The sequence below is a fragment of the Diadema antillarum genome, unplaced genomic scaffold (assembly GCF_040938485.1).
Source record: "Diadema antillarum isolate AM-2024a unplaced genomic scaffold, OU_Dant_1.0 seq00000459_RagTag, whole genome shotgun sequence".
Taxonomy (NCBI): domain Eukaryota; kingdom Metazoa; phylum Echinodermata; class Echinoidea; order Diadematoida; family Diadematidae; genus Diadema; species Diadema antillarum.
Window position 1 is genome coordinate 776,826 of NW_027271430.1, and position 13,628 is coordinate 790,453.

A 13,628-nucleotide genomic window follows, 5' to 3' on the forward strand; every position below is an offset into this window, starting at 1 on the left:
CTAGACGGGGAACTTCATGGAATGGCTTGGGAATGCATGGTTCGTCATGTGCATATTCATGTTCATACTCATCGCGTCCGTCGCGTTGCTATGGCCACTGTGATGCAGGAACTGCGCGGATGCGTGAATGGATGACATGCTGTTGCACGTGGGGAAGGGCGTCTGTTGGGCGAGGTGTCGGGCGTGGGCCTGGGCTTGGTGCGCGGCGTGCAGGTGGCTGCCCAGCCCGCTGGAAGAGTGATGATGGTAACCCGTATTGCTGGTGTTGTACATCGACGTCGCCGTTGTGTGGGGCTCGAAGGATTGCATGTACATGCCGCTTGACCCTTGCAGGCCGAGACCTTGTCCTGAGCAATAGCTTTGGCTCTGCATACTTCCCATAGTAGCCATTGACCTGGCCGAGTAGCCGGGGTGTACGCTGTCCTTGGCCATTTGCGCTACTGCTAACGCGGTAGCCGGCTGCACCGACGCGAGGCTCGCATCTTCCATGACGCCGTCCTGGGGATAACACGACGACAGCCCGTCCACCATACTACCAGTCGTACCGCTGTTATAATCGGACAGTCGCGCGTCGCACGCGTTCACGCCGCCGTCGACGCCACCACCCAGTCCATTACTGCTCAACCTCCGTTTCGACACCGACTGCCCGAGAGACGACCCCGACTTGGACATCGACCGCTGTTTACTCATGTCGTCACCGAGTCCGTCTGACGTATGACCCATTTGGCTTCCGTCTAGGGAGTCGACGTTGAAGCCGAGTCCGTTGTCCGGTGACGTGCATCCAAGCTGGCTCCCCGAGGGCTCGCCGGCAGAACCACCAGTACTGGATCCGAGATCCGCTCCCAGGATCCCGCAGTTGTCGGATTTCTCTTTCTTGGTTACCGAATAATCCGACTTGCCTCTGTCGCCACCCGTGTTGTCGTTCACATCTGTAATATGGATTAAAGAAGAACAGACATGCAAAAAATTAGTTCGTATGCAAGAATAATTTTAGTCGTATAAGAATGACGGCAAAGAAATTTGGGATTTTTTATGTTTATATATGCATTTCCTTTTGAACCGCCCACTTAAAGACCCTTTGTACACTCCCACAATCAAGTAGTAGACGCAAAGAACAAACAAGCAAACAAACAAACAAAACACCAAACACTTCGGAGATGATTCTAGTTTGCTCTGTACAAGCCATTCTACAGTCTCTTATTTTATAATGATGTTCAATTTGTTGCTTGTAAGTAGGGGAAATATTGCATAGAAGGGTTTCGATTGTTTGATTACATGTACATCTTCCGTCGGAACTACATTATGTTGTAATGCATGTATATCATAGGCCTACCAGGCAAAAGGCAGAATGCAATTAGGCCTACTTGATACTGGTATTTCCCCCATGGATCTCCCTGAGATTTATATAGACGTCTTTATTGATGTAAGGGTTTGGAATATAATACAGCGGATCACGTGGACTCTTGAAGAGAGTCACGTGGGGATGTTTCAGCGAACAACATCCATGTTTTATCTATCGGATAAAGATAATGGGTTCTAAAATGCCGTTAATGACAAACAACACTTAAGCACGCCGACATGTTCGATGCGTTATACCTACGATCCACTTAAAGTAATCGATAGATATTGACATGAAACCTTTATGCACGCATTAGGGAAGGTGGGGGGGGGGGGGAGTGTGGAGAAGCGAGAACTGTGTATGTCACGTGATTTGCCAACGTCGCTTTTATAACGTTCCTGACACAAAGGCATCACTGTTTTCTCTCCATACTTATGATACGTTAACATAAACATTTTACGCATTCCTTGATAACTAATGTGATTTCACTGACGTGCGTGTGCGCACCTGTTTGTGTGTGTGTTTGTGTGTGTGTGTGTGTGTGTGTGTGTGCGTGTGTATGTTTGTGTGTGCATGTTCGGTTTTTTTTTCTTGAAACTAAAACATTTACTGAGCGGAAAAAGGAACAAGATTACACTCTCTATCACTTTAAGGTGTCTCACATTACAATGTTGGGGTACGCTCTCTTCAAGCACGGCTCGTCACCATCCGGTTGTCACTGCTTGACAGCATGCAACCCGTGTTCTACTCAATACGGGAATCTGTTGGTCCCGAGCGAATTCTTGGTCGTGTACATTCTCTCTCCTCACCCCCTCCCCCACCCCAATCCCTCCCAACTCCCCCCTCCCTTCCTGGTGCTTCCCAATGAGATGATGCTATACCAGTGAGTGTATTCGCGGATGCTTCGGCCTATAACTTGAGGAGTGAGGGATGCAGTGCTCTATGTCTGCACCCTCCAGCTCGACCCATGACGGAAAGACAGAGCACGATGAAGCCCAAGCAGCATCCATCTTAAATTCGCTGCCCCCATACATCATGGGGGAGTAGAGTGGAGTCAGCCCCGCTGATCTATCTTCTCTTTTCTGCTGCGCTACTTGCTTACATCCCTCCATCGCTTTATATGTTCCTATATATGCACCCGTGGAAACATGCGCATCAAAGCAGAAAATTAAAACTATCGGGAGACAAGGGTGTTGTTGGTATCCCCACTTTTTGATGCCGCCACACGTGGTGGGGGATAGCTTCATCATCGGCTTGTAATAGCTGGTTAATTGGACGTTAATTTATGCAGATTACAAATTTGAAGATATTTGAAGGAAGTCTCGCGACTGTAAATCCCTCGGGCTTTTGCTTTTGAATAATACATCGGATTCCTACGCCATCGTTTTGTTATGTTTTCCACCCCCGTTAAATATTTCTCCGTCTTCGTGCCAGTTTGACCATTAGAAATCACGTCGTGCGTGGTGTACAATAACAATCCATTCTTTTAAATGTATACACCAACGCACTTGCCTTTGTTCATGACAAATGAAAACACGCCTTTATTCTTATTATAGCACAAATTTGGCAGTCAATTGCATTCCTATGGCAACAAAATAAACCGGATGTGATACGATAGGTTTCGTTATGGCTACCTCACGAAAACAATCTGAAGCCAGAAAAAACAATTACTCACGAGAACACTCCTTAGACAGCAAGTAAATCATAAACGTATTTTCTTTTTCAGTCTTACATTTTTGTGTTGTGAGCAAAATGCTATAAATGTATTTATATAAATCATTTAAAGTCTACGTTTCAAACGATTCTATACCTCACAAAGCTGGATTGCACTCAATGGGCCGGGATTACACATAAATATCATTATTTCCTTTCCTTGTGAACAAAAGCGTCATCTTTAATTTCATATTTGATACTATATGCAGTTTCCATGACAAATATAAGAACATGTGGGCCACATCATGTGATGTATTGATATAACAAGTTTGTAAACAGTATAATTTCAAATAGAGATTTGAGTCTGCATGGTGTTGGCATTGACTTTTCTGTGTTATGTATTATTGTGCAGAACATTTTCACCTGGTTCTATCTCGAATTCTGCGGTAATGATCTTTTTATTTCATTTTCATATCACTTTATCTCCATATCTGCTTAAAAATAGCAAACTGCAAATCGCACACAAATAACGCATTCAACATAGACAAAACATTACACATACACACACACGCACGCACACCAACACACACACGCGCGCGCGCGCGCGCACACACACACACACACACACCAGTTACAAAAGCACACAAAGTAAACTAAACCAAACTAAACAAAACAAAACTAAACAAAATGAACTGAAATTAGATTGTCGACACATGTATGATATCATGACGGTGTCAGCAATAAACCAAAGACTATATAATTCTATTATTATATAATTTTGTAAACTCTATAAGACTAATCTTTCATTTAGTCATTATGTCCATGTAGATATTGATATAATACTAGTATGGGATGGAGCATTAGGCGTGACCTAACGTAATATCTTGAGTTTTAGGAACAATTGTGATATACTAAACTACTGGTTAAATTCATATTAAAGTATTTTGTCTGTTTGTTTACTTGTTAGTTTGTTAGCGGGTGTATGTGTGAGACTTTCTGTGACAGAATGTAGCCTAACGCTCAACTTCATTTCATTTGTTTAATTTTGTAATCCGTTATAACTTTATATCACTCTCTTTTTTTTTAAGAGAAGCTGGAGAGAAAAAAGGGAGCGCATAAAATGATTTTTTGTCTGATATAAACTCCTTTGGAAGAAGATGATTACAAAATCAAAGAAAACAAATATCTTTTGTTGTTTTCTAATGGGTTGCTACAGAATTGACGTGTGTGTCATGTTATCGCGGAGAATTGGAAATATTATCAATGCGACATGTTTCGTTGTGTGAGTGACTTCCGTGTGGGTGCATATCAAATAGCATAGACATATAGGACGCTTGGGGAATGAGCAGAAAGAGAGAAGTATAGAAAAACAACAACAACTACAAAGATGGTGCAAAAGGGAATTTAGAGACGGGGAGAGATAGAGGAAGAGAGAGTCTGCCTTTTGTTCATTGCATTTTGATGGAGGGATGAAAGGGAAGAAGGAAAAGGGAGGACAAAATAATTCCCATCTGCGGATAACACACGCTTCAGTCTTGCCCCTGCTAAAACATTGATATCTCATTTAATATTCTATGAAACTTAGATGCCGCGGAGCTAGCTGTCCGTGACGGCATGATGCATTAGCAGGCAGGGCCCTGGCGGAGAGCTACGGGAGCATGAAGCGTAGCGAACTACCCTATTCTCCCCACCTCTTGCTACGGCAGCTGATGCTAAATAAGTTACTCTTATGTGTCTTCCCTCCCTTTTTACCTAAAAGAAAAAAAAAAAGGACTCTCTATCCTCGTTTCCTTGTATCTTAACAAACATTACCCATTTACTTCGAAGTTACGTAATCTTTTTTGGCTCTATTTCTTGCTAATATCTGCATAGACTTTTTAGATACTATAGTTTTCACTCTGTTGCAGTTAATTACACCCTCCATTAAACACGTGAGGATGCTAAACTAACATCTTCTGCAATCCCTGTTCATCATAACCCATCAGTGCTCTCACTTTCAAGCAACGCTCCTAAATCCTGCAAATCCTCTTGTATCAATAAGATATCGTTCCGCACTCGAAATTCTCTTGGAAAGGTTTTCTTTCTTTTCTATAAACATGATAAATGTGTACAGATATAATGATGATTGCATCACGTAGTTAGAAATCTCACTCTACATGTATAAGCTTTTATTTATTTTTCTACATCTTCTCTGTTCTGCTAAAGTGAACGATAACTGGCTCCGTGAATATAGAAACATACACACCATATATTTTTATACCTCATCACCGTGATATTGTCAGTACATGTAATCTAAAACACACAAATACGTGCCTAAGCACACATAAACACGCAAATTATTACACACTCTCCTAACACACATATACACACCCTCACACGCACAAACACACACACTCACACTCAGCACATACACAACACACACACACGCATACACACACACGCACACACGCATGCCACATCATCTGCACGGGATAATTGTGTCATAATTGGGCAACGGCCGAGAAGAATCAAACAATTACATCAGCTACCAGAACATCTGTTTATATGACGTCACAATAAGACGAAATTTACACAATGCAATATTATGCTACGTTGAACGGATATTGAATTCTGGATATTTTTGATTGGTTCAATGCGTTTCATTTCTCCGACGAATTGCTTGATGTATAACAAACGGTAAATATATTCCAAAATTCCAATGAAAATATTCCGATGTATACCCAGGTAAAGGTTTACCTTCAGAGTATTTCGACAAGTAAGACGCTGACAATATGTAACGTAACACAGCAAATTACGCAATGATACAAGATGAGCCTAGGATAAGAATATAAACCTATGAAATGACATCTCAACAAATATTTGAAGTAAACAAAATGAAAACAACAACCGACCGACATAATGGATGCGTGTAAGGATAAAAAGCCATCAAATGGATTGAGTACCGTCTTTTGAATTAAACGAAAGAGGATTAAAAATGCATGAGAATTCCGGCTTTTTCCCCATCCTGTGCTTTACATCATTGCTGTGCTGATCTTTACACGTCAATACAACGGGTGCCATAAATTCATACACATCGCAATTGGCCGTAAAACAATAATTATTTCAAACCCGCTGTGCACATTTCATCGGTCATAAATATTAATGGTTATTTAATAAAGAAAATATGTCTTCCCGGATTCCCGAGCGGAGGGTATACCGAAGGGAGAGGGTGAGATAAAGACAGAAAGAAAGAAAGAAAGAGAGAGGGGGGGGGGTGGGGGAAGAGAATGAGAAAAAGAAGGAGTAAGAAACAGAAGAAGAAGAAAAGGTGGACGGGGCATGCAAAACAGCATGACATCAGGAGAGAGAGAAAAAGGGAGCACCGAGAGGAGAGGCGAGATATCAGCGGAGAAAAGATGGCTGACATGTTTAAGGCGTAGAATTAGGGAGAAAAGAAATATGGGGGTAATTAATAGCGACGGAAGCATCCTATTTGTGGGGACATTTACAAGAGCGAGAAGAGAGGTTAATAAACGAGATTTTAAGAGAGAAAATTAGGCATTTCAAGAAAGGTAACGTTTTCGTCAAGCTGGTAAATGCGGGGAAGTTGTTGTTGTTGTTGGTTTATTTTTTAGATAGAGGTTGTTGTTTAATTGCCCAAGAGTGACTGAGAGTCGGTCATTCTTTTTTCTTCTCTTTTTTTCTGAAAAAAAAAGAATTTCAAGCAACTTGATATGAATTAAGTCTGGACAACTGATAATTCCTGAAACTTTACTAGATAAAAAAAGAGTGGTATACAAAACACACACGCAAAGTTGAATGTGTGGTATATACATCACATGCGATATATATGATATGCTATATTGTCCATGGCCCTGAAAACGTATGACGCGTTGAAAATTTGCTGCAACCATTATAAGTTGTTGGACGCTTAAAACACAATATCATCTCTTCTTTTTATCTTTTGTGCACTGGAACCAACACGTGGACTAAAATCCTCATCATGTGTACATATTATGTATATTCTACGTAATAATAATACACCTAGCTGGTGGTCAATAGCCAAGAAACACTGGCACTAATGGCGACAATTCAGATCTCTTGACAAAGACCAAGCTGGCCAAATGATTGGATAGAGCAACATCCAGGTAGCAGTCATCTACTTTTTCTGCCTAGCCCTACACGATGCTGTGACCTATTAGTATAAACGACATTTCTTGCACATTCTAATTATGTATGCATGCATATATCATGCATATACATATGCGTATATATAAGTATATGCATATACATAATATATGCGTATACACACACACACACACACACACATATATATATATATATATATATATATATATATATATATATATATATATATATGCATACACATATATGCGAACATATGTTTGTATGTGTACAGGTGTGTTTGCATGTATGGATGAATGAATGTTATTATTTGTCATAGTCCTCTTTGTAGATGTAATGAGGACTGCGCTCGTATTATTCGAGTACTACAGAGGGATGTATACATGGTATAGGTACTTGCACATTGATATAAGCAGTTACAGGTTGAATCACATCAATGTTAAAGTGGATAATAAGCTATGTAAGCTAGCCACAAAATATAGAAAATATAGAAACTCCTTGAAAATATAGCAGAATCATGAAGCAACGGCTGCAAAAAAATCAACGATGGGGAAAACGTCTCACTACGATGGAAACAGTAGGAGGAGGAATTTCTCAAAAGGTGAATAATCCTCATGTGGTCGTTATTCCTTTCTCGAAGCTATACATTTTCTCCACTCCTTCTTATCCATCTCTTCTCCTCTGACTGAAATCTTTGGAGCTTACCTTTCTTCTCGTCATCCAGGTCTTCCATCTTGGAGTTGGACCTCTTGAGGGCCAGTCGTGATCCCCTGGAGGGTCAAATAATAATAGGGGAGAGAGAGAGAGAGAAGTTGAAAACGATCCCTCGCATGTTAATGAAGACGGGGCTTGGAAAACGACAGGTTGAATAAGAGGAAAATAGATATATATATAGAGAGAGAAGAGAGAGAGAGAGGGAGAAGACTTTGAAGAGATAGACTGAAGGAGAGATAGATAGAGAGGAGATGAAGTCAGAGACGCACAAACATGTAGAAAGAAGGATAGAATGGCAATAAGGAGGAGTATATGATAGAGGAGAGAAAACGAGAGAAGAGAGAAGGCCTACCCTGAGGACACTTGATTTATGCCCGACATCTCTCACTGCTCTAACGTTCGCTTAAACATGTCATGCCATAGAGTTGCCCAAGACACGTGCACACACATACTCATACACACACACTATATCTCTCCCTCTATATCTTTCTCTTTTTTCTCTCCCTCTCTTTATACATACATAAAGAGAGAGAGAGAGAAAACTCTACGTGTGGTATTTATATATCTATATATTCATTATATTCATATATTCATATATTACATACATATACCAAGTAAAGAACACAGAAACAAAAATACAAAAATGATTACAGAGTGGAAACTTTTCTTGTCAATCAAGGAGATTTCCTCGCCGACGTCTATTCACAACTCATTCTCCACGAATCCACACGTGTGTCATTTTGTTATCATCCATCTAGACGAACTATCATCTCTATCTTTCGCGGAAGTCAGTAATACCATTACGACAAAAAAAGAGAAAGTTAGAAATAATTATAACTTGGGCAAATGGTGAAATTTCTAGCCGCTCGCGAAATCGTTTCTTAAAAAACAACCAACTTATCTCGTGCTTCGCTCCCTTTTGTGTGTGTGTATCTGATAAGAAAATGAAATGTGAGATCTGATTTGGCGACGAAACCAGAGCGTTGTCTGTTAATGTCTTGTTCAGTATAGGTATTGACGCGCTATGACGCAATTCTTAGATACTTGTTTCTAATTTGCACATCACAACGTTGAGCAACTTTATTATTTTATCACTATGTTGTTTTATAACAATACAAACAGTGAAAAGGGTATTTTATCAATATAACAAGATATCATGTTATGACCTGTCACACTAATTGGACATTACCAACATTCACAAAATGCAGTGCTCTGTCAGTGGAATGTCTGAAAACTCATCAAAGGCAGTTAAAAAAAAACTTTTAACGTAAGCGTTTTGCGTATGCTACAGATAAAGATTGATGAAAGCCACGATATGACAAAGTATCTGAGTAGTGATAGGGGAAGCACGAAGAAATCGAACCGCGTTAACTCCAAAATAATTTGTAAATACAGGAAAGAGTATCGAAGTGTGAGTCGCCGATTTTTTTTTTGTCTTGCCAATTTACGTGTAATCATGACATGCGTTGATTATCATAATAAACTTTGTCATGAATTCACTTTACACAGTGCCCGCGATCGTCACTATTGAAAACAAAAACAAAGAAACAAAAACAAAGTCTAGCTGATCAGAGGGGACACTTCTTTCTTCGGGCTGCCACAATCTCCCGCGACACCTCTTCTGCTATGCATCGAGTTATGTTGAGTGCGAGGCAACAGCGATAGAAGCCACACCTTTCTAAACTCTCCTTCCGATGACGATCGCTCGGGGACGTCGGCCGCGAAACTATCGCCGGGACTCCCCCCTCCGTCGAGCTATCGCTTCCATTTCGCCCGTACGCGGCAGCCCCGATTGGCGAGTCGGTTGGATTGGATTTCAATCAATCCATCATGGTGTGTAGACCCCGTTCGTTCAACCCGATGTTCTAATCACCTTCCTAACAGCTTCCTGTTTGCCTGGGCCCTATATTTAGAGGCGGCCTCGCTCAATTTGTTTCCCATGATCGAACCCCTCTACGCAGCTCATCCCGCGATGCGACCCCATTTACAGCATCCCAACCAAATGCACGTCGTATATCTCTGTGACGGGCATTTCTGGGCGATTCCAAAGTTGTCAGCAATTGTTATGAATAAATCATGCAGTGAGTTCATATCTTCGTCAGATGAAGATATCCCTGGTTCCCAGCGAAGACCCCGTACGTCTCTACTAACTCTCGACTCTGCACGCGGATCAATAATGATTCTAAAATCCATTTCCTGCCGAGCTATAGCCACATTCGGGAGCATCATGACTAAAGTCTCTTTCGGAGCTATTTGCCAAACTAAAGCTTAGAATTGATATTTTGAAGAGATAAAAGAATACGTAAACAACCTGTCGCTCATCATAACAACTTTACTCAAGAGAAGCCCCGTCTAAAAATGTTTTGCAAAAAGATGGAATTGTAGGCCTACTTTTTGCCACTTATTTGTTTATATTTTTATCATATACATTATATATAATGAAGAGTTTGACAGCAAAACGAGTTAACTTTAACAATTTTGTTAATCAGAAATATTTGCCTCTAAAAATGTTTCGCAAAAAGATGGGTTTGTAGGCCTACTTTTTGCCACTTATTTGTATATATTCTTATATACAAAATGAAGAGTTTGACAGCAAAACGAATTAAATGCAACCATTTTGTTAATCAGAAATATTTGCCATTAAAGCCAGTAGAACGTAGAAGATATTAAGAATTTACGGGGTAGTTTAAATCAAACTTCAAGAAAGTTCCTTGCTATGTAACAAGTAAGGTATCACTAGCAAGGTTTTAGTTTTCTCCATCTGAAGATGAACTTAACTTTAAAATGTTTGGAAATAGCGCTTAGCCCATTTCATAAATATGTGTACATTGCCTTTGGTCGTGATTTTTTGTTGGATTTTTCACTTATATGATATATATATATATATATATATATATATATATATATACATATATATACATATATTCTCATAATTCTTGATAATATGGCTTATGGTCTGCTGATGACAACCCCTGTTTTAATATATTTCCCCCAATCTTTTTATGTGACATGATAAAGAAAGCATTTTTCAGTTGTGTTGTACCATAGTCTCATTTCCACTTTTTTCTTCTTTTTCCATTTTTTTCTTTCTTTTTTCCTTCCTAAGTTAATTTCATGTCAGTTGACATTGGTTTCTTTGATTTTGTGTACGTATTTTCCGAGGGTCCCATACCCTACAAGCTTTGCTTTTTAGTGGGACCCTCCATTTCCATTCTAATCTTTGTATTATGTATATGTATACCTTAGAAAGGAATTTCTGTTGTTACTCGTGACCACGTGTACGTTTTCTTTGAAATTGTTACAAATATGTTCTGTAAATGTATTGTATATACTTTTCTCTGTTTATTCAATGGAAATGGAAATAGAATTGAAATTGAAAATTGAAATTGTTATCCTTGTGAAATAAGGCGGATAGGAGTACTCACCTTCTTGCCATTCCGTTGTCTCTGAAGCCCTTTGCAAACGGATTGTGGTCAATCTTTAGTTGAGTAATCTGTATGCAATAATTAAACAAACGAATATACAACTCTTGATTAATCACAATAATCACACTCTTCACATAATTATAGGCTCGAATTTACGAAGGTAGTTTAAACTTAGAACATGGTACAAATTTAGACTATGCTCCAGAATAAACGTTGAATTGGCGTAACTTTGACATGCGCGTATCAATGCGAGTTTGTTACTGAACGTCTGTTGGCATACGAAATCTGTCTATCGTATTTGAAACACGCAGAAAAAATTTGCATAAACCACGGTTTAGATCTAAACCACCTTCGTAAATTCGGGCCATTGCGTATCAGTTATCATGACGGAGCAGAAAAACAATACAAAAAAATAGCATGCTTGCCACCAGCCAAATGGAAGGAAATAATAAAGAATTGATAACTAAGAAAATATTGTTTTTTTAAGATGATATTGAAATACATTCATACCAGATGCACCAACTCAGTGTGAAAATTCTTCTTCTTCTTCTTCTTCTTCTTCTTTTTCTTCTTCTTCTTCTTTTTCTTCTTCTTCTTCTTCTTCTTCTTCTTCTTTTTCTTCTTCTTCTTCTTTTTCTTCTTCTTCTTCTTCTTCTTCTTCTTCTTTTTCTTCTTCTTCTTCTTTTTCTTTTTCTTCTTCTTTTTCTTCTTCTTCTTCTTCTTCTTCTTCTTCTTTTTCTTCTTCTTCTTCTTCTTCTTTTTCTTCTTCTTCTTCTTTTTCTTCTTCTTCTTCTTCTTCTTCTTCTTCTTCTTTTTCTTCTTCTTCTTCTTTCTTCTTCTTCTTCTTCTTCTTCTTCTTCTTTTTCTTCTTTTTCTTCTTCTTCTTCTTTTTCTTCTTCTTCTTCTTCTTCTTCTTCTTCTTCTTCTTCTTCTTCTGGTCAAGTCTGCCTCCTTCAATTAGCTAAAGATTCTTGCAGACTGTGAATGTTCCATGAATACCCCTACACTTAATTGCTTATCTTATAGGTATCTTGGTGTGGCTCGCAATAAGAATAAGTTCTTTTCATTTGACTCTGTAAGGCATGGTACATATAAGGGCAATTCGGAATTGGATAATATTTATAATGTATCAGAGAACTTCTTGATGAATCAAATGTGTAAAGGAAGTAAGGAAGTGATGGGCGATGTGCCATAGTCAATATTATGTATAACTAACACACACACACACACACACACACACACACACACACACACACTCATATTATACATATACATATATATATATATATATATATATATATATATATATATAACATTATACATATACATATACATATACATATTATATATATATATATATATATATATATATATATATATATATATATAACATTATACATACACAAATACATATTATATATATTTTATATACATCACAGTTTACGCGCACTAAGATAAACAGGCGGTGAAATAATCTATGTGACCACAAATCAGTTTTAAACAAAGAACCTCACGATGGTCAATATCAAAGAGGGGGGGGGGGGGGGCAGAGAGAATGAAAGGGGGAAGGGAAAGGGGGCAGGGGGGGGGGGATGAAGGAGAGATAAACAATCTGGCTGCCCCAAATGCTCCCATATGTCCATCTAGTAGTGATAGTCATGATAGTGCAATAGCGCACCCGAGTGAGATGGACCAAGGCAGCCGGTATCATCAACAGACTCGGCAGACCGGTTCCGCAACGAGACGCCGAGTGTCGGGAGGGAAGGTTCGACGAAAGACGCTTTCCTATCACGGGGTGGATTGTATGGGAAAATCTATTTCTGGGACGATTAGGCTGATAGCACTAACCAATGGAGGGGAACCGGGCGGGAACGTATCGTGATAGTTTTAGTGAGAGAATGCCAGAAATATCAGTGGGAAAAGAATCTAGAGAGAGAGGGGGAGAAATGGGGGATGGAGTAAAAACGGTATAGACATAGAGGGATGAGGAGAGAAGAGAGAGAGAGAAAGTTAGAGGGTCAGAGGAGAAGGAGAGAAATATATGAGTGCGAGAGAAACATAAAGGAGCGAATCGTGAGAGATGGTAGAAGCGTGATAGATGTTGGAGGTAGAATGTGAAGGAGAGATGAGATGAGGAGAGGAGAGAGAAATTTAGGAAGAGAGTCATAGGAGAGAGAGAGAGAGAGAAGGAGGGAGAGAGAGAATTATGAGTGAGAAAAAAAGAGAAAGATAAAAGAGAGAATCATGAGAGATGGTAGAAGCGTGATAGATGTTGGAGGTATAGAATGTGAAGGAAAAGTGAAAGTGTAGAGAAAAAGCGGGGGAAAGAAGGATAAGGAGAGAGGGATATATATATATATGTGTGTGTGTGT

The 13,628-nt window shown here is 39.4% G+C and overlaps 1 protein-coding gene across 1 annotated transcript in view; it reads right to left on the reverse strand.

Moving 5' to 3' along the window:
* LOC139732979 (uncharacterized) overlaps window positions 1-13,628 on the reverse strand; it is a 68,909-nt gene continuing 55,281 nt past the window's right edge. The window contains exons 5-7 of the mRNA XM_071643815.1: window positions 11,257-11,324; window positions 7,823-7,887; window positions 1-929 (exon numbers count right to left, since the gene is read on the reverse strand). Of these exons, the coding sequence (XP_071499916.1) occupies window positions 1-929; window positions 7,823-7,887; window positions 11,257-11,324 (1,062 nt within the window). The remainder of the gene's footprint in view (window positions 930-7,822; window positions 7,888-11,256; window positions 11,325-13,628) is intronic.